General features: G+C 43.4%; 2 protein-coding genes across 3 annotated transcripts in view; one reads left to right on the top strand and one right to left on the bottom strand.

The window, feature by feature from the left end:
• LOC121866101 overlaps positions 1–19,119 on the bottom strand; it is an 86,781-nt gene extending 67,662 nt beyond the window's left edge. The window contains exon 1 of one of the 2 annotated variants that reach the window (XM_042365697.1): positions 18,826–19,119. The gene's annotated coding sequence lies outside the window, so the exon portion shown is untranslated. The remainder of the gene's footprint in view (positions 1–18,825) is intronic. The other variant, XM_042365696.1, reaches the window with a different exon arrangement.
• LOC121866108 (translation initiation factor IF-2-like) lies at positions 3,681–4,229 on the top strand. The gene has a single exon (XM_042365704.1). The coding sequence runs from the start codon at positions 3,681–3,683 to the stop codon at positions 4,227–4,229; it is 549 nt and encodes a 182-aa protein (XP_042221638.1).
• Positions 19,120–23,044: the final 3,925 nt, after the last annotated feature.

Raw genomic sequence — 23,044 nt, 5'->3', positions numbered from 1 at the left:
GACACTGTGTAACATAACTACAGAGGCTACAACACACACTGACCCGACAACCACCAGACAAACTCAGCCAAGCACAAGCCAGAGAGCTCGATTCCTCCTCTTCCTCCTCCGCTCCTCGCCCTCAACGCTGCCCCTCGCCCTCTCACCTGTGTTCAATTTCAACTTTATTCTTGAACCAATATCCATAAACCTAACCCGAGTCTCTCCTTCCAAGATGTAAGTTCTCAGCGGTGTGGTGAAGTGTGGTGTAGTAGTGTGGTGGTGTAGTGTGGTGGTGTAGTGTGTACCGATAAGAACCAATTACATAACTCACTCACAGGCCGATTATAATACCCTGCTTCCCTCTCCTCCTTCTTATAGATCGTATTATATAATGGTCTCTATCACGACTAATTGTCAACATATATCCGGTAGAAAATTTCACTCACACATGGGCTGTATTTGTCTGTCTGTCAAAACACAAACACACACACACACACACACACACACACACACACACACACACACACGCACGCAATTCCTGTCTCCCCACACAGATACCCTCTCTCATATTCCTTCCCTTTCCTCCCACACTCCTTCCCTCTCCTCTCCTACACACCCTCCCTCTCCTCCCACACACCCTCCCTCTCTTCCCACACACACACACTCCCCCTCCTACCTCAAAGAATTAACACACACACACCACCACTTTACACCCCCTACACCCCCACATGCCCACACTCACACCTGACTTACCTACCACGACACACACACACACACACACACACACACACACAGACAAGAAAAGCGTCCCCAGGTGAATGCCACAGGTAGCGTCCAGGTAAATGTTGAGGGGGGGGGTTAATATGTCTCAGGTGTGTAGGCGGTCAACTTTAAGGCTGCCAGGTGACGCTTCCATTCCATATTTAAGGTGGGAGTGAGATGGAAAATAGGGACAGGTGGCCTTGACGCCACATGGCACTCGCCTCCCCTTTGGTATACACAAATATACAGATTACTTCCTCTTCCCCCTGGCATACAAAAGCATACAGATATACCTACGGCATTGTTGTTGTGTAGAGTAAGAGACCATACGTATAAATATAAATAGTTAATACATTTTATACACAACATATTACATTCTCCATCCACCTATAATACAAACATTACTAGTATACATATATCATCATCATATCAAGTTATACACATTCATACAGGTCAATTTAAAGTCATCTCTTTATCATACAGGTATATACAAATACTCATTAATTTTTACCTGGGGGATGTGCTCGGTCACTTACTACCTGTCACGCGATACTCTGCCGTCACTACTTTGCTATGGTGTCCGTCACTCCACCTCTTCCTACTACTGCTACTTTTGTTCCTCTCCTTTATTCTCCCCCTCCTCCTCTTCCTACTACTGCTACTTTTGTTCCTCTCCCCTTTATTCTCCCCCTCCTCCTCTTCCTACTACTGCTACTTTTGTTCCTCTCCCCTTTATTCTCCCCCCTCCACCTCTTCCTACTACTACTGCTACTTTTTTGTTCCTCTCCTTTATTCTCCCCTCCTCCTTCTACTACTACTGCTACTTTTGTTCCTCTCCTTTATTCTCCCCCTCCTCCTCTTCCTACTACTGCTACTTTTGTTCCTCTCCCCTTTATTCTCCCCCTCCTCCTCTTCCTACTACTGCTACTTTTGTTCCTCTCCCCTTTATTCTCCCCCGTATTCCCCTCATTTTTATCCTCCTCGTTTCTGTTCCTTACCTCCCCCTTCTCTTCCTCTCCTTCCTTCTTCTCTCCTCTTTTTTGCTTCCCCTCCTTCTCTCTTCCTCCTTCTTTCCTCCTTTATGCCTCCCACCTCACGTTATCACACCACCCAGTAGTTTTCCTTCCATCTTAAGAGTCTCCCTCATGTAACCTGCACACCTTCAAGTGCACCACACACAAACTTCTGACAAGCACACGAGTATCAATATTATTTCCAGCCTCAAAGACCAGGGGCAATCTTTGGCCGAGTACAGGGGCGATGTCGTCACTATCTGTCGTTGCGTGGTTGTGGGGGGAGGTGCGTGGTTGTGGGGGAGGAGTGCGTGGTTGTGGGGGAGGTGCGTGGTTGTGGGGAGATGCGTGGTTGTGGGGAGGTGCGTGGTGTGGGGAGGTGCGTGGTGTGGGGAGGTGCGTGGTTAATGGGGGAGGTGCGGCCGGTGTGGGGAGGTGCGTGGTGTGGGGAGGTGCGTGGTGTGGGGAGGTGCGTGGTGTGGGGGGGAGGTGCGTGAGGGTGTGTGGGGGAGGTGCGTGGTGTGGGGGAGGTGCGTGGTTGTGGGGAGGTGCGTGGTTGTGGGGGGAGGTGCTTGGTTGTGTGGATCAGGTGCTTGTGGGGGAAGGCAGGTTGGTGTGTGTGGTGAAAAGAGAGAGAGAGAGAGAGAGAGAGAATTCCACGCAACATTTCACCTGGAGTCTGATTCACCAACAAAACCTGGTCTTCTAACTCAGGTCGCCTCAATTAACAAGGTATTTAGACTCGAGAGAAACTCCAGCTGATAACATGATCATTATCCGGCATGTGAGGTGAGCTTCTCCACACTGGCAAATTGTATCAAGGGATTATATTTTCGGATCACATGAACATTAACTGTTATCACCTAAAATTAACCACCCTAACCTAACCTAACCTAACCTAATGCTAACCTAACCTAACGCTAACGAGAGATGTGCTACTGCTCTGTGATCTGCCCAAGAGAGCTGTGCTACTTGCTCTGTGATCTGCCCACGAGAGATGTGCTACTTGCTCTGTGATCTGCCCACGAGAGATGTGTCTTAGAAGGAGCAGAGGAAGCCGGTATGTTGTCTTTACACTTAGCGACTGTATATTCAACCGAGTGGCATAAGGGTGAGGGCAAGATGGTCACAACACTTACAGCTGGATAACATTGAGAGCTAAGACGACAAACTCTGGCTCTCATGCTAACCTAACCTAACCTAACCTAACCTAACCTAACCTAATCTAATCTAACCTAACCCCCCCACGGTAGTGTTAGGGTGTTTTAATCAAGTGAAATCAAACCTGGGGTGTCTAATCTTCATGTTATCCCTTATCTATATAATGAAGGGATTTATCAAAGTCTGGTGAGATTCTGTCCAGTATGATTCTGTCCAGTAAGATTCTGTCCAGTATGATTCTGTCCAGTATGTATAGTGTGATTTTGTCCAACACACCATCACAACAATCATTACAAAAATAACTAATGGAAAATATGTGAAATACAACAGTAATACATCCTTATACATCTACGTATATACTGTATAACATGTGAAATAAAACCCATATGACATACAACACCAAACACGTTACTAAAACGTATCATTGATCTGTTTAATCTTATGTAAATGGCTAATTGGAACCCCTCATATCCCTTCCATGCTTGCCAGCCATTAATGAATTGTCAATATATTTCAGTAATGTAAATAGAAGACAAGATTAACTATTTAGTGGATATCTCTCAAACACACAAATATATTTCGATCAAGCGGTCAATCCACAAGTCATAATATTCAGCAACAGAGATATATGAAGGCGAAGGGTAAATATATAAGTGCTCTCATAGTTGGCAATATATTAATGTGAAGCGCTCTTGCCAGATTATTGTCATGTAAATATTGAGTAGCAAATAAAGCGCTACATGTGACGTATTCAACAGATTAATGATACCAGAATTAGGGCGAGGCCACACGGACCAGGTCAGGGTCAAAGAGACCAGGCCAGGGCCACAGAGACCAGGCCAGGGCCACAGAGACCAGGCCAAAGAGACCAGGCCAGGGCCACAGAGACCAGGCCAGGCCACACGGACCAGGCTCAGCCCAAAGAGACCAGGCCAGCCACAGAGACCAGGGGCCAGGGCCATACGGACCAGGTTTGGGGTCAAAGAGACCAGGCCAGCCACAGGAGACCAGGCCAGGCCACGGGACCAGGCTCAGGGGTCAGCAGACCGTGGCCAGGGCCACAGAGACCAGGCCAGGGCCACACGGGACCAGGTCAGGGGTCAAAGAGACCAGGCCAGGGCCACAGAGACCAGGCCAGGGCCACACGGACCAGGCAGGGTCAAAGAGACTAAAAGCCAGGGGGCCACACGGACCAGGTCAGGGCCACACGGACCGGGTCAGGGTCAAAGAGATCAGGCCAGGGCCACAGAGACCAGGCCAGGGCCACAGAGACCAGGTCAAGAATATGTACACCAAGCAAGGGCCTTATAAACCTGTATAAGAAAGTCCACACTATTACCATGTAAAAATTACTGTACCTGTACCTGTATCTGTACCTGTGTCTGTACCTGTACCTGTACCTGTATCTGTACCTGTATCTATCAAACAACCTCGTTAACAAAGGCCTCCTGTTATCACGAGACTATTGCCCACAACTGTTGTTTCTGTATACAATAATTGCATTTCTGGATGAGTCATGATGAGTCAGCAGAAAACTTTTGAAGAGGAAGATGAGATATTAAATGAGACGGAGAGAAGGAAGCGAAGAACATTGAGGGTGAGACAAAGAAGCGAAGAACAATTAGGGTGAAAGAGAACAATGAGGAAGATGAGATAATGAAGAGAGTGAGAAAAAAAACAAATGAAGTCGAACAAGTGAGGAAAAGTAAAAAAAGATAAAGGAAGTGTAAAGAGAAAGAGAGGAAGATGGTGAGTGAGAGATAAGATGATGAATTGGTGGAAAATGGAAGAAGGAGGGTAATAAAGGAGAGACAGGAGAGAAGATGCAACAAGGAGTAGATGTGAGGAGACTAAAGGAGAAGGAGTGGAAAGAGTGGGTGTGAGGATGTGTGTGCGCAGGAGAGAGAGAGAGAGAGAGAGAGAGAGAGAGAGAGAGAGAGAGAGAGAGAGAGAGAGAGAGAGAGAGAGAGAGACTTTGATGGTCACCGTCTCTCAATACTACACCACAGTGCCTTGGCTATAGATAAACAAACCACACGTGCACCACCTCCAACCATCCACCTGGGAACAAAGAGACCATCCAAGTAACTACGCACTACCAGCCTGAACCTTACAGACCCGCCTTGGACCGCCAGAACCACATAGACAACGCCAAGACCTCAAAGACTCCACCAAGACCACACGAACGAGGCTAAAGACCAGCTGTGCTATGATCGCGCCTTAAGAACCCCGCTAAAACGTGAGGCTCCAAGGCCGCCACTCTGAGCCAACTAACGTCGACAGGAACACGCAAAATTGACACCGCGAGATGACGCTAAGTGACTAGGGGCCTGATGTTCCATTCTTCCCTCCTTTATTCTCGCTCTTCCCCCTTCCTTCTCGCTCTTTCTCCCTCCATTCTTACTTCTCTTTCCCTCCCTTCCTTTTTTCCGTCCCCACTCTTTCCTTCATATCTTTCTTACAAGACGTGAATTCTCTCTCTCTCTCTCTCTCTCTCTCTCTCTCTCTCTCTCTCTGTAGCAAGATGTAGCTCTCCCGCTTCCTCTTCTTCCCTCCCTCCAACCACTCTCTCCATCCTCAGTCGCCTCTTCCTCCTTCAAACCCACTTCCTACACTACCCTGCCCACCTCACAGCCACTCCCAGCCAACTCGGACACCACTGTGCTGTGAATGTCGCTGCTCCTCTACACCTTGAGGCGGAAGAGTTAAAAGTGCAAATATAAATAAGTGTTGTATACATCTCAAACACTTACTTGTGTAAAGTAAGTAAGTGGTCTATCTGTTACTTAACCACTTGTGTATAAGATCCCCTCTGAGCTGAATAAAATCACCCGGCGATAAATAAGTAAAATATTAAAAGTGATATACCGCAGTGAAAAATCTCCATCCCAGCAAATTTCACCTAAAGAATAACCACCCTAACACTATTTGGAAGGTTAGGTTAAGTTAGGTTAGGTTAGGTTAGGTAAGGTTAATCTTCATGAGTCACTCGGCGTATACCATCACAATGCCCAACTTTCATTACTTGTTTATTATTCATTTTTTATTATTATTCATATAATTATTTGTTGTATTCACTAAGCTGACGACAGGTATCACTTGTTCCCACACTCATTAAGGACCGTATTATCGCCAGGTGGGAACAACAGGTGGTGGGTAATGGTGATCACCTCCCAGATGGTTCCCTCTAGCACACTACATGTTGAGAGAGAGAGAGAGAGAGAGAGAGAGAGAGAAAGAGAGAGAGAGAGAGAGAGAGAGAGAGAGAGAGAGAGAGAGAGAGAGAGAGAGAGAGAAGAGAGAAAGAAGAGAGAAGCGAGTCAGTCAAGTCAGTCAGTTAGTGAAGAACCAGTTAGTCAGCCGACCAGTCAGTCATCATACAGTCAGTGAGTGGCGGGCCTAATTTGCCGCCTGACCGGTCATCTCTGGGTTAATTACCCAATTTAGCCTCATCCTAATATTTTCCCTAATGGTGAATGATAGTTTCCCCTCACACGCCGGGAATGATGAGGTAGAATGCTTTAACCTGGGGATCATTCATGTTAAAAATGTTGAATGTTGAATATTTTTATCACTGGGATCATTCGTCATAAAATAATTAACTGTTTATATTAAAAAGGTGGAATAAATTAGCCAACCCAGATTATTTCACCTGATTAACTATTCTCACGGTACTGCAAGGGTTAGGTTAAGTTAGAGTAGGATAGGTCAAATTAGATTAGGTTAGGATAGGTTAGGTTAAGTTAAATTAGGTTTAGGTAGGTTAGATTAAGGTAAGGTAGGTTAGATTAAGGTGAGGTAGGTTAGATTAAGGTAAGGTAGGTTAGATTAAGGTGAGGTAGGTTAGATTAAGGTGAGGTAGGTTAGATTAAGGTAGGATAGGTTAGGTTAGCATTAGGGTGAACAACGCCTATGGTAGTCTCTGAATGAATTATCGTAGAAAATGGGAATCAGGATTCTGGACCAATTAGCGCCCATGGGCTTCCACTACTGTCCAATCAGCGTACATATGCTTCCACTACTGTCCAATCAGCGTGCATGGGTTTATCCCACTGCCCCCCCTCCCCTCACAGCCTCACATAATGGCCACCATCTTTATCCTTCGCCAAGGGATAATACTCTTACGTTATCTGTCTCTCCACACCGACTGCCCCTTCTCTGTCTGTCTGTCTGTGTCACTGCCGGTCTGTCTGTCTGTCTGTTTCTGAGTAACACGTGCAACCTGTCTCTCTCTCTCTCTCTCTCTTAATTCATTTATCTTATATCTCTCTCTATTTCACCTACAGTCTCTCTAACTCTTTCTTTTATCTCTCTCTCAACTCTCACTTATCCCATCATCACATTAATCCTCATTTTTATCCATTATTCTTTTCTCCTCTTCTTCACTCCTCTCTTCTCTCCTTGTCTCTCTCACTCCCAATGTTTCTCATCTCTCATCTCCTACGTCTATAACAATGTTTCTTTGTTGTCCTCCGTGCTGTCCAATCTCTCAGTCCCTAAGGAGAGGGAAAGAGGATAAGGGAGGGAGGAGGAGGATAAGGGAAGAGGGGGAGGGTGATATTGGTAGAGGTGAAAATAGAGAGGAGGGAAAGAGAGATGGGGAGAGGAAGAGAGGGAGGAAGAGGAGGAAGGATGAGCATTGTACATAACCTCAGGTGGATATTTTAGGGGAGGTTAATATAATACTGTACGTCCGCCATTACTGTTTACATAGTATTTGATCAACACACACACACACACACACACACACACACACACACACACACACACACACACTAGGAAGCTTTAAATGAGCCATTCAGCGAGTTAAAAATTATTTAACATCATCATGCAACTAAAAAGATTAATACAAAAATATAATATATAAATCACAGCCCGGGGTAATAACTCGACCCAGTGTGACCTTGTGTCGACACTTCCGGGGTAATTAAATGACAATTCTTACGTCTGGCAGGAATTTTGTTTTATTTACCTGTGATGGTCGACAGCGTAAAACATACCTAATCTAATGCCCCTGATTGATACCTAATCCCTTATGGCTATACTGAAGGGGATTCTAATCGCCTCTCGCGTATAGATTCTATTACTAGATTTAAGTTGTTTTTGTTTGTAATGGACGACAAGTGGAATTTGATTATTTTTTTTGCGCGTGATGGATCTGAAGGTGATATTTCCAGCGTTGTGTGTATGTATTTGCTCATTTACATACATACACTGCAATATATAGATTGATATACACATAATCACATACGCACATACTGTATACACGTATATAGACTACTAGTTTTATAAACGATTATATTATCTCTAACATAAGCTATACACACACAGCTATTGAAACTCAAAACACATTTATACTTAGACCCGCGTACGTACACACAAACACACATATATACAGACACTTGCAATGAATATCAACTATTACATAAGCCTGATATCCACACTAAGACCTGGAATTAATACGCTTGCTATTCCATTACGGCATCCGGGAATAGCGTGTACAGAAATCTATTAAGCACACCAGAGTTAACACACATGATAAAAGCTGGATTTAACAAGTGTGATTAAAAGATATTATACGCTATCGTGGAACATAAACCGGATTTATCAGAGGTGTTTGTGTCATTATGGAAAATTGATTTATTACATGCATTGCGCCACTATGGAAACCGGACTTAATATATATATGATGCTCCTCTACAGAATCCGAAATTAAGACGCTCAATACTCTTCTATAGAACCCGGAGTTAACGTATATGAACCTTCATTATGAAACCAGGAATTAAAATCCTTGCGACCCCACAAAAATTCAAAGGCGCATCATTAATAATAATAATAATAATAATAATGTTATGGCATTTTGGACTTGCATAGATGAAAACGTGGGACCGGAGTGAGTAGAGTCATTTCAACCTTAAGATGGGACGGGACTTAGGACAATGTGAGGTGTGATGTTGGACTTTTAGGAGCTGCAAGTTTGGACTTTTCGAAGTGTGAGTCAAAGCCTTTTATTTTACCGGTGGGGTGTAAGTTCGGTCCTTTGGTAGGGGGGAGGGAGGGGGAGGAGGGGGGTAGGGGAGGAGGGGGGTAGGGGGAGGAGGGGGTAGGGGAGGAGGCTAGGAAGGAGGCTAGGAGGTTAGTAGGAGGGGAGGGGGGTAGGGAGGATGCGGGTGGGGGAGGAGGGTAGGATGAGTGAGGGGTAAGAGGGGGAAGGAGTGAGGGAAGAGGGGGAAGGAGGTGTAGAGACCGCAAGAGTAACCTTATGGGCGTCTTCGAGAAACCTACAACAGATTCACAGTTTAGACACAAGACCAATCACAGCGAAGTGTTTACATGGCGTTAGGGAAAGATGACCAATCATAGCTCATAAAAATCAGCTGGCAGGAGTAAACAAGGGGTTGCCAAGAGAGAATTCATGACGCAGGGGAAAGATGACCAATCAGAGAGCATAAAAATCAGCTGACATGTAAACAAGGGGTTGCCAATACAGCTTTTCTTTGTTTAAGGATCACAGTTTAAGGAAATTAGTTTATATGAGGCAGCGGCTGGCCATTCCCCTTCTTTCCCTCATGCCGGTGGGTTAAAAATATACAATTTCCTTTCTCTTCTTCCCCTCACCTTAACATCCCTCTCCCCTCACTGCAAGACCCTCAGGCAAGGCCATGCATAATAATTCAACCTCCTCTTTGGTCACTGATGGAAAACTTATGCCCACACACGTGCGCGCAAACACACACACACACACACACACACACACACACACACACACACACCACTGCTTCTGTGTTACCTGTACACACACCGAGGACAGTCGCAGGTCATACATTCCCACACCGTGACCTTGAGTGACCCCTGGCAGTAAACACACACCTTGTACAGTACAATTCACGACCTACAACTGTCCCTCACAATTTCGTTTATATCTTAACAGTTTACTTATATAATAATAATAATCAACATGAAACGAAACAAAAATTAATTAGTAACAAATCCCACTTCTCCCCCCCCCCCTAAAAATATAAACATGCAGCCACTGACACTCTCAATCATACTTCAATGACCTTGTATCACAAACTTCTAGAAATATTCAATTATTTTTTTAGGAAGAATTTCAGATGTGAATATTTTTGCGACTGTATCTGCCATCAAAAACTCGAGCAGCCACGACACCTGCCACTCATACCTTCACCTGTATGATTCAGGTAACAACATCAACCTCCTCAAGTATTCCACCGACTAGTCTTCCTCAAATATCACTCTTACTTCAACTATTCCTCGCAATATTACTCATTACTACTACAAAAATGAGTCTTATATGATTAATCGAGAGAAATAGGCGATTAAAATGCAAATATATCCAAACACTGAACAACCCCAAGCGCCTGAACGGATTTCTGTCGAGTCTCCAGCGGCCACGAAGATCAATGCCACAGGTCGGTAAAAAGATCATTAACCATTATGTCTGGCCGCCGTACAAGACCTCATGTGAGTCATATCACCACCACTAAGGAGCCTTTAAAACGACAATGTCTCATCCTTTCCTCATGTTGCGACTGAAATTGATACATGTTGCATCAATCCGGTGTAATTATTCTCAAAAGTAGAAATTACCAGGATTTTGCGTTAAACAGGAGGTCTGGACAATGGCGCGAGGGGGGTTTGTTGTCATGACCTGGCCCCGTTGCTAAGGTGTTGCTATGTGAGTCAGCTGACCTCAGTCTACCACAATGTTTCAACTAATTTCTTGTCTTTGCTTGTGTTTGTCTAACTTCTTTATCACTATCTCTCTATCTTCCTCCTTTCTATTCATATTATTTCTGGTTTTATTTATTCTCTTCTTGTATTTCATCTTTTGTTTTTTATTATCGCTATTTTTCCCATCTCTAATCTTCGTAAATTTTTGTTTTGCTTCGTTACGAGCTTGTATAATCGCGTCTTTCCTTCTTATCTCTATACATACTTCGTTTACATTTTCCCGCTCGCAATTTCTACACTTTTTCCCTTTTCCCATCTTCGTTTCTTCGTTATTGCTATTTTTCTCTCATTTTCTTCATTTTTACTTTCAGTTTTCACTGTTTATCCACCTTCTTCACATTCACCTTATTTGAATAGTTTTATTATTCCATCTTCATAATTCTGTTAATTTACAGTATCGTTGGCTCTCTCTCTCATCATGTCTTACTCGTATGTCTTATCATTCACTTCTTCTACTCCCCCATCATTTATAATATCGCTTCTTCTTGTCTCCCATTTATCATCCAATTTCCTCCACCTCATTTCTCCTTATCGATAATGTGACGAACATAAATCTCCCACCCCCCCATCCCTCTCTCTCTCTCTCTTTTCCCACCGTTATCAATCGTCTCTTTCTCCCGCTTCCTCCGTTATCACTACCTTTGCTACACACACATTCTCCTTTGTAATCATTATCGTCATTATCGCTCCTTCCCACTGGTTCCTCATTTATCATTGCCTTTGTCTCATACACACATTCGCTTTAATCTCAGGGCAACCACAAATTTTTATAACAACCAGCTTATGACGTCACTTATTGTCAGCTTGATATCGGGCATCGGTCAGGGAGTAATATCGGGCATCGGTCAGGGAGAAATATCGGGCATCGGTCAGGGAGTAATATCGGGTATCGGTCAGAGAGTAATATCGGCCAACAACGTCACGACAACAGCCTAGCCGACAAATATTCCTTTTTGCTGATCCAGAAAATCTGTTCAGAGAGACGTACGAGGTCGTAAATAACCTTGCAACCTAACCTAACCTAACCTAACCTAACCAACCATCCTATGGCTCAGTCAATAAATCTTCTCCCAATCCCCGTTTTCTTTAACAAATTCTATAAATTCATTAATAAAGTGTCCTAAATTTATATAGTGTTTACCTTCGCTGTATGTACTAAACTGTAATGACAAAATTGGATCACCTGAAGAATCATCACTCCAGCTTATTTTGTCTAAAGATTAATCAACCTTTTTTGACACTTTACGCTGTTTGTGTGGGGGTTAGGTTAGTTTAGGTTAGGTTAGTTTAGGTTAGGGTAGGTTTAGGTTAGGTTTAGGTTAGGTTAGGTTAATCTTTAGGTGGAAGTTCTTCAGGTGTTTCATAAACATATTTCATAAACATGTTTCTCGCGTTTTATTTTTCGGTGTTAAGGTGAAATGCTTACTTGCCCACCACGCTTCACAACAGAACATAACACAAGCTGAATTTAATAATCTTTGGGACACGCTTACGATTATTTAAGCTGTACTAAACGAGTGTCCTGAGATGGTGAGCGAGTGATTTAAGTCAGCCAGTTAGTGAGTGAGTGAGTGAATCAGCCAATTAGTGAATGAGAGTGCGTAAGTAAGTGAGTCAGTAGGTCATATTCAGACAGTCATCGAACCATTCAGTCAGCCAGCCAGCAAGTCATCAAGCCAGTCAGTGAGTCAACCAATCAGTCAGTCAACCAGTCAGTCAGTTAGTTCAATCAGACTCAGACTTGAAATAGAGCTCATGACATCGATACATTTTATGCTTATTGTCATGTGAAAATTTATCACCTCCGACTAACACTAATTACCAGGTGTTTTAATGACCAGGTGTTTTAATGACCCAGGTGACGGTACGTGAAGGGACGGGTTGGCGGTGGTTGACAGGTGGATAAAAAGACAGCTAGACGGATAGATAGACAGGTAGATTGATAAATAGATGGACGGAAAGACAGTCAAACAGAAGGACAGGTAGACATTCAGATAGACAGCGAAAGAGATATAGGAAAATAGACAGTTAAACAGAAATATAAATAACCAATCAGACAGAGACGCCTATACAGTCATCCACCCGGAAAGACAGACGCCCAGACACAGCCCAGACAGTCATCCATCCAGAAAAGATAATACAGACAGACAGACAGACAGACAGACAGACAGACAGACAGACAGACAGACAGACAGACAGACAGACAGATAGACAGACAGACTTTAACACCATCCCCCACCTAATATTATTATTACCGTCTTTCCTTCCTTGTTGATTATTCAGTACGACCTAATGCTAACAACCCAACCTAAACTAACTTAACAAGTAATTTAATTCAATCTAACCTGACCTGACCTAACGTGACCTGACACTCCAATAGATGAGAGAGAGAGAGAGAGAGAGAGAGAGAGAGAGAGAGAGAGAGAGAGAGAGAGAGAGAGAGAGATATTGCCCTGGTCACACACTCTCTCTCCCTCCTTCTGTTCAAATCCATAACAAGAAGGACTTATGTGAGGGAAGGATGTTATGACAGAGAGAGAGAGAGAGAGAGAGAGAGAGAGTTTCTCCTTACCATCCTCCTCTAAGTCTAACATTCATCTCTCTCTCTCTCTCTCTCCACCCTATTCAATAACCTGTACAAGGAGACACAAACTGCATCCAAAAAGAGTCATTAGTAGGAAGAACGCCATATTGCAACCCTCCCCTCAGGGTACCACTATGGCGCCCATTGTTGACCTTGATGCTGGTTCATAGGCACGATAACGAAAGCGCTTGAGGGTCACTTCTGTTATAGAGATAATGGTAGCGCTTGAGGGTCACTTCTGTTATAGAGATAATGGTAGCGCTTGAGGGTCACTATAGCAAGATAATGAGAGCGTTAGAGGGTCATTCCAAGTTGACGAGAACGATGTGCTTAGGTAGCTGGGTGTGTGTGTGTGTGTGTGTGTGTGTGTGTGTGTGTTCGGTATCAGTTGAAAATAAGGTAGGCAGGCGGTAGATGGACAGTGTGTGGTAATCTAGTGGGGAGACAGACACACACACACACACACACACACACACACACACACACACACACACACACACACACACACACACACACACACACACACCCACCCACCCACCCACACACACCCACACAAGGTAGTTTTGTGAGACAACGGTCCAGCGATGCCTCAGGGACTCGGCGTTGGAAATGCAAATATGTTCACCTGTGTATTGAAGGATTCTGTCAGGCTCAGGTAGGTCTGTGCAGGCCAGGTCCTTCTTACAATATAAGGGACATCACGTGAAGATTGCCACCCCCCAGTATGTTTCAGTTAATTATTAAACACCCTAATAAGTATAATTAGGATAGATTAGGTTTGGTTCAGTTCAGTTCGGATAAATTAGGTTAGTGTTATGCTAGGCTAGCGTTAGGGTGGTTAATCAACAGGTGAATTAAGCCAAGGGGTTAATCTTCACGTGATCCCTCAAACACCACCTAGCCTAGCCTAGCCTACCCGAGACGTGACGCCCAGCTGTAGTATAACGTGCCATGGTTCATAAGCCTGTCATGCACCAGATGTATTTAATTCAATTTATCCATCACAGCGTCAGAGCCATAACGCAGACTACTCCCCCGGAACTAGACACAAGACCCCCGGAACTGGACACAAGACCCCCGGAACTGGACACAAGACCCCCGGAACTGGACACAAGACCCCCGGAACTGGACACAAGAACCCACACATACAAGTATCACGCCAAAACACACACACACACACACACACACTAACAGAGAAATAGAGAATGACTATTATTATCAAATATCAAAATCATCATCATCATCATCAATGGAATTATCAATACCACCATCATCACCATCATTAAGAAGTATAGTACTAAGGCCAGCTGCTCCCTGACCACAAGCGAGCTACGAGGATAAGGTCAGAGGTCACCTACAGGGCCCCGGGATAACACACACACACACAATCAATTATTCACTCCTGGGCGTACCGGTCTACCTGCTGGTCACTCTTTACGTCGCCGCGGCCTATGTCTGTCAAGGGGAGATTCTAGGATTGAACGTCTCAGTGCTGTGATTTAGTTTGGTTAGGTTAAGTATGTGTCTAGGTTTTTCTGTTTGAGTACTGTAATGAGTTAGGATAGTGTCTTAAGATTAATGTCTGAGAGCTGTAGTTAGGATAGGTTAGGTTACTGTCTTGGTCTTATGTCTGCATGGGGTGGCTTGTAGTCATGTCTGTGCAGTGTGGCGAGGGTTAACGTCCACTCACCGTAACAAAGGGAAACATCTCGTCTGGGAGCCGTAAACACAAGCTTCGAACACTGCCTCTCAGACCTGCGTCAACATGTTTAACATCCACTCACGTCTACAAACATTATTTACAAGTTTTTAATCACAACTAGCGGGGAGGAGATGGGAGAAAGAAAGGAAAGGGAGATGGAAGGGGAGGAGGGTAGGAAGGGAAGAGAGTTGGAGAAAGGGAAAGGGAGTGGGAGAAGGGGGACGAAGAAGGGAAGGATGGGGTAGGAAGGAAGGGGGGAAGGAAGGAAAGAAGGGAAGGAAGGAAAGAAGGGAAGGGGAGAAAGAAGGGAAGAGGGGTAGGGAAGAATGGAAGGGGAGGAAGGGGAATAGAGGGGAAGGAAGGGGAAGGGAGGGAAGGAAGAAAGGGGAGGGGAAGGGGAGGAAGGAAGGGAAGGAGGGAGGGGAAGAGTGGGGTAAGAAGGAATGACGGGGAGGAAGGAAGGGAAGGGGAGGAAGGGAATAGAGGGGGGGAGGAAGGTAGGAAAGAGAGGGGAGGAAGGAAAGAAAAGAGAGGGGAAGACGGAAAGAAAAGAGAGGGGAGGAAGCAAGGAAGGGAAGGGGCAAGGAAGTAAAGGCCTTTAATATTTTAGGCAATAATAATCAAATGCGTGTTATTCATTTCGTTTTAAATGTAGAAGGTACCGAGGGTGGAGGGGCATAGGAGGGGAGGGGGGGGGTCACCAGAACCACAGCCGAGATACATAGAGACCTGAGAATGAAACCCATCAACCAGCAGCTGCACACCCTGGCCAGGAGAATCTGGCAAAAGATAGAACGATCAGAGCAAGAACTCCTTCAAAGACTCCCACCAGATAACGAAAACAACCATACATGGTTCCCAAAAAGTTACCAAATCTCAAAAGGTCCATTACCACCCCCGATCTACACGGCCAGGCAATAGACAACCTCCCTAGACCAGCATCCGCCAGTAGGGTCGGCGGAATATGAAACAAGGCCCTTAAAACACCCATATATGGGACAGGGTAGGCTGTCTAGTGCCTGTACCGACAGACAATAACTAACCCATGACACAACCCTAACACTATTAGCTTAGTCAGCCCGCCCTCTCTTACCTCCTCCTAAATTTCTTCAATTTCCGAACTATAACTTCTTTCCCCCACCTCTAATCTTCCTTCACCTCTCCTCTCTCTCAAAAAAAAAGGGTCTCTGTACTGGGTTGAGATTCACAATAATTTTTACGTTGAAAAATATTCCTCGTATAAACGAATCTGAAAATATTCTTAAGGTGTTGTCTAAAATATGAGATTTATATTTATTTATTTAAAATTTTGACAGAGGAACGAATCAGGAGGTTAAAATAGGATAGGCTAGGTTGAGATAGGATAAGTATAGTTAAGATAGGATAGGCTAGGTTGAGATAGGATAAGTATAGTTAAGATAGGATAGGCTAGGTTGAGAGAGGATAAGTATAGTTAAGGTAGGATAGGTTAGTTGAGATAGGATAAGTATACAGATAGGATAGGCTAGGGTTGAGATAGGATAAGAAGAAGATAGGATGTAGGCTAGGTTGAGATAGGATAAGTATAGTTAAGATAGGATAGGCTAGGTTGAGATAGGATAAGTATAGTTAAGATAGGATAGGCTAGGTTGAGAGAGGATAAGTATAGTTAAGGTAGGATAGGTTAGGTTAAGGTAAAAGAGGTTAGGGTGGTTAATCTTTAGGTGAAATAAGCTGGGGTGGAGATAAACATTTAAGCGTTGACCAGCCTGAGGTATACACTGTGTAGAGTATCAGCCAGGTCTACCGGATGGGAGATGAGTGTGCCAGTGCAGTTAGCGAGTTGTCCGGTCTTCTCGGACTATTTCTTGACACTGGATCATGCAGCTCGTTAACTCAGGGTATGGTTGTTGTGTTGGCGACAGCTTCTACACCTTAAACAAATTCACGCCTAGGTGGTCTTTGGGCCGCAGACACCTCATTCTCTCCCTCGTCTGTGAGTAAGTTGAGTACCTCTGTTGGTCCTCCCTCTCCCTCACACCAACACCTCCGCCACACCTTCCCCTCCCTCCCTTACACATCCTCCTCCTTCCCTCCCTTACACACACACACACACACGTTAACTGCTGGTCGTGTGGTGTAATAATAGGAGTAACGATGATAATGATGATGATGATGATAACGATGATGATGATGATGATGATGATGATGATGATGATGATAACGATGATAATGATGATGATGATAATACAATAACAGTGATAACAATAACAATGAAGACGATGACGATGATGATGATGATGATAATACAATAACAGTGATAACAATAACAATGAAGACGATGACGATTTACAAATCTTATAACAACAACAGGTAATGGGACACATGAATTAATGCCAACAACAGGTAATGGGACACATGAATTAATGCCAACAACAGGTAATGGGACACATGAATTAATGCCAACAACAGGTAATGGGACACATGAATTAATGCCAACAACAGGTAATGGGACACATGAATTAATGCCAACAACAGGTAATGGGACACATGAATTAATGCCAACAACAGGTAATGGGACACATGAATTAATGCCAACAACAGGTAATGGGACACATGAATTAATGCCAACAACAGGTAATGGGACACATGAATTAATGCCAACAACAGGTAATGGGACACATGAATTAATGCCAACAACAGGTAATGGGACACATGAATTAATGCCAACAACAGGTAATGGGACACATGAATTAATGCCAACAACAGGTAATGGGACACATGAATTAATGCCAACAACAGGTAATGGGACACATGAATTAATGCCAACAACAGGTAATGGGACACATGAATTAATGCCAACAACAGGTAATGGGACACATGAATTAATGCCAACAACAGGTAATGGGACACAATACTTAGCATAAATAATCGATAGTTTATTTATTTCCAGCTATACTGTATATAAATTTCCAGGTAGCCAGCCATTACGCCGCCTCCTACACCACCTACCCGCCCACCCTCTTGGCCACAGCTGTCTCTCTCCACTCAAGCTTATTTCAGCTTAAGATTAACCACCCTAACGCTAACCTAACTACCATAACGCTTATAACCCTTGACCTCATCTGCAAGTTTAGGGAGAAGCTTTTGCACCATCTTCGACCCCGTTTCCCACTCTCTCCCGCTATCCCTTGTCCACGACTTGCTGTTCGACACCACAACCACATCCAGCCCATACGAGCACGTACTGATCGCTATAAGAACAACCCAGTCCTAACCATTGTAATGATTTTCAACAACTCGTAGATACCCTGTCAGTCTTGCGTACTGTTAACGTGCTGAAGTCCTTTGTCAAATGACCTTTTTCCCCTCTTAACTATATATTTGTACCACGTATGTCACCTGTATATTATGTATTAATCAAGTGACCCATTCTCCAATTCCAAATCGGTAACTTATACAATTTCTGTTAACTATTTTAAGTCCTGTGGCTGCCATGTTCCTTCAATAAACTATTATTATTATTACACACGCATGCACTACCCTAGTAAGAATGTGTACCATATACACCATTCACATATACACACAAACACACACAGGCACATACACACAGGCACATACATATAAACACAACTGAGAACATATCGTATTACCAGTAGCACCAATACCAACATTTCCACCTGTGACAATAACCTGTTGATATTCTCCCCTCCCCCACTACGCACCTTCATATGAACACGGACCACCACACACACTGACCTAACCATCACTTCAACAAATTAATAATATGACGCGTTTCAAGATATTAATGTAGTACACCAAACCTTCTACGACTCCAAGTAATTGTTAATGTTGCTTGAGATTAACTGAACCTATTAAATACTCACCAGTTGGGGCGTGTTGAACTAAGGGTCAGTTTAGGGGCAAGTGACCAACTACCTCGTCAAACTTGTTCAGAACGTAATTGGGTAGTTTCTCTTGTATACAGCAGCTGAAGGTTAAGTTTATTAAAGTTCACTATATATATACTGTATATATACACTATTTACTAAAGTCATACATTTGCTCTTCAAATACGGATAATTGCAGGATAGATTCTCTTTCACTATCACACTGTAGCCACAGACTACACCCTTCCCCTCTGGTTGCCACGGACGAACTGACCCGCGTTCCCCTGCTGGAGCTGCTCAGCCACTCTCCCGACTCCCACCTCAATGAAAGCCAGGCTCGCTGAGTGGACGTCCCCAAGTTATGTTACAAACACCCGCTTAACGAGGCTAAACGAAGACTCCAACATCCTTTAAAGTGTAACATCATAAACAAACTTGAACTTAACATAGCTGGGGCATGTCACTGTCTCGCCACGAACGGAAAGAGGAGGGATTCGAACCAAAGTTACAGAGAGACGCATGAGGATGAGGGTGAAGCAAGAGGATGAGGGTGAAGCAAGCAGTTGGCGGTAATAAGAGACCTAACGTGGATATGACCCAATTAAGCAGTTTTAGGAACTTAATTTCCATCTTACAGAAACAGATACACTGATACTAGTGATGATGATGATAATAATTAGAACAATGATGAAGCAAAGAGGATAATAATTTTAGTAATAATATTAATAGCAACAAATAATAATAATAATAAAATAACGACTATTCTCATTATTACTATAATAATAATGATAAAATACCTTAGAAGTATAATGAAACAAAATGAACCATATATAAAAAAAACGTAATCCAGGTAGGGCAAGTAAGACAGGTAAGGCAGGTAAGGACAGGTAAGGACAGGTAAGAACAGGTAAGAACAGGTAAGGACAGGTAAGAACAGGTAAGAACAGGTAAGGACAGGTAAGAACAGGTAAGGACAGGTAAGAACAGGTAAGAACAGGTAAGAACAGGTAAGGACAGGTAAGGACAGGTAAGAACAGGTAAGAACAGGTAAGGTAGACTAGTAGTGAGGGAGTCATGTGATGCTGTAGTGGTCAAGGCAAGACGACAGATCATCTATCACACTGGATCCTGAGTTCTTTCCCTGCCTCACCTTTATCTTCACCAACCCCAGGTTTAATGGTGTGTGTGTGTGTGTGTGTGTGTGTGTGTGCGTGTGTGTGTGTCTTCATGTATGCCATTAGTTAGTTTTTGTCAGTGGAAGTTAGGTGTAGGGATGAGGGAGTAATAACAGAAATATTAATGGACAAAGTTGAGGATAGGAAGGCCAGGGGAAGGCTGAGACTGGGATGGATATGAATGAAATTAAAAACTGTGTCCCCGGAGAGATACAAAACCTTAGAGAATTGATAAAAACAGAGTGGAGGACTGTGGTCGCCAACCCTCAGGTATGAAGATGGTACTCTGATTTATTGATCGATTGATTAGGATTTAAATATGAGAAACAGTGGGGGGGGGAGTCAACTGGTAGCGTATCCTTTCCTAGCCGAGATCTGTCTCTTAATAAGCACCGCCGACACACACACACACACATCCCAAGTGAAGGGGGTGAAAATGGTTCATTGGAAGGACAGCTGGTGGATGGGAGTGAGAGTACTAGGAGTGGCTTAACGTGTCAACACCGCCGACGTGAAGCACCTCCATCCTCCCGCCTCGTCAACCTGTAGTAGTAGTAACTTCAAGGCAGATTAACTGTACTTATGACTGAGGCTAATATATTCTGGCCGACCTTTTCTAATGATATATATAAACAGAACCAAACGGATTGTGAAGAGATACAGAAGGATCTCTCTCAGCCTTAGGAGTGGTCAGAGGAATGGTTGTTAGGATTCCACTGTAACAAAATACAAAAGGATGAACCGAGGTCCTGCTAAACATAAACACAGCTGTTGTTTATAAGATTTTTTTCTAACTAATTAGATTTTATCTTTTAATATTATTTCCCATTAAAATAAACAGTGAAACTTATTTTCTGCAGTAAACTCCGATAAAACAGCTGAAAGGAATATGCTGTTTATGCAATCTGGAAATATACTGTACTCACATGTCGGGGTTTGTTCAGTTACAGGAGGTCCCAAGTTACATCCTCCAGGTACAATGTGACGTCACAGGATGGCGGATATTTTGTTTTGAGTACCGCTACTGAGAGGACTTACAGCTTACAGTACTTCTCCTAAAGAACCTAACCTGACCTAACTTAGCAAAGGAGTTTCCCATCTAAATTTGTCATTTTCTTTGGTAACAACGAGAGAGAACCGATGTATGACGAACTACTGTAATATTGGCAGGGTTTACAATTTGTGTTTAGATGACAAGATTTATAGAGGAGATGTGAAGCTGCCGTATATAATCCCTGATATATCTTGTAGGCTTCGTGTGGCCTTTCTTATTTCCAGGTTACCATTGAACCAGGTTTAGGTGGCTGCCTCTATTTCCAGTTTGCTAAATATTCCGATTTTTTTTATTAATTTCTGTAAAACTTATATATTTAAAGTGAATACTGTTATATTTTCGATTGGTAACTAGCTAGGAAAACGAGCGTGGCTCTCACTATTACATCCAGGGTTTGATCCCCAGACGGTGTTAGGTGTGCGACTATCAATCTATGTAAGTTAGGCTAGGTTAGGTTAGGTTAGGTCAGGTTAGGTTGCTCTATTGTATTGATTCATTATTTATTAGCGTACTATAGCCGTTCTGGTGGTTAGTCTGCTCTTTGGTATGAATTTTACTGTCCAGTGTTGGTACAGGAGAAAGGTGCAGCACCCCGAGAAAATCTGACATGTTAGGTAGCGTCACACACCCTGCCAATATCTGTCCTGGGCTAAGACTCAGACCCAAGTGTGAGACATACACTCCTTACCCCTGTACCACAACACCCTTATGGTATCTCCTTCTAGTCACAAATTATAAATATCTGATTGTAGAGTTGTGGTTGTTGTTGTTTTTGGTGGTGGTGGTAATGGTTTGTTTTCAGTCAAGTTCAAATTACCTTTGTTTGTTTGCCTACACTGTATACAGTATGTGCAGCATAGACCATTATGGACATACAGTATATGACAGTTTATACTGCATATCTAGAAACTATTTATCAATCTATTAGGTGCCCGATAGACAATACGAAAACATTCTAATATTTACGTGAGTTAACCAAAAGGTATAGTTTTCTTTCACTAAATTTGAGTGAAAGAAAATGTAATTTTTTTTACGGGTAACTATTAAATATACACATGGCGGCGTTTATAGTTATAATGCTTATTCTAAATTCAAGTGGCTGGTTGTCTACGTGGCAGCTGTTATTTGTCTATTGCTGACAGGACATTTAAGTTCTCAAGGAAGCTCACATCTCAGGGCAGGGGGGGTGGAGGGGGTGGTTAAGGATTCTTCCAATGCAAATCACAAACCAACCTGAAGCAAAACTTCTCACGTGTTTAATGTTGTGGTAAGGAACAGTTGACCTGAGCAGGAGGTCGGATCTCCTAGCCTACTGACCTTCGAGAGACGACTGAGACATAATTGATCAAATAAATATGTCATGTAAGGTCACGAAGCTGTGAGTTAATGCAGTAGCACCACTAAACTGTGGGACTGACTATTAGCACAAATGGATGACCAAGATCTGGGCACACAGACCTCACACCATCCCTCATAATAAACTCAAGTAACTGAAGTTTTTAAATAACTTCTGAGTTCACGCCTCCCCCACAGCCCACTAAGGTGTCACCTCTAGTTTCTTCTCTAAATAACAACCCTACAATACCCTGCCACAAACGCTTCCACATATTAGATATAAAATATATTTCACGAACAAAATGACAAAAATATAATCCATCTAATATTTACCACATGTCCTAGGTTCAGTGTTGTTCAACTGGTGGTGGTCAGCGCTGCTCACATGCACCGCACTCCCGCAACTTTACTTTACTTTACTTTATCCTTTTCACCACTGATCGGCTCGTTATCCACTTGGACGGTCGGTCACGTCTCTGCAACACACTGTTAGCAAGTACTGAGCATGTACTGGCTCCTGAATGTATGTGAACCTGCTCCAGTGTTGGTCAAGTCTGGTCTTGAATGAGCTCACGCTCGGTGCCGTCACAACACTCTCTGCCAGATTATTCCAAGAGTTTACAATTCTCACTACGAAAAAGTTTGACCTGAC

This window comes from Homarus americanus, unplaced genomic scaffold, assembly GCF_018991925.1.
Source record: "Homarus americanus isolate GMGI-L3 unplaced genomic scaffold, GMGI_Hamer_2.0 scaffold9514, whole genome shotgun sequence".
Classification (NCBI taxonomy): Eukaryota; Metazoa; Arthropoda; class Malacostraca; order Decapoda; family Nephropidae; genus Homarus; species Homarus americanus.
The sequence above is the reverse complement of the archived record's forward strand: the minus strand, read 5'-3'. Positions and strand labels throughout refer to the sequence as shown.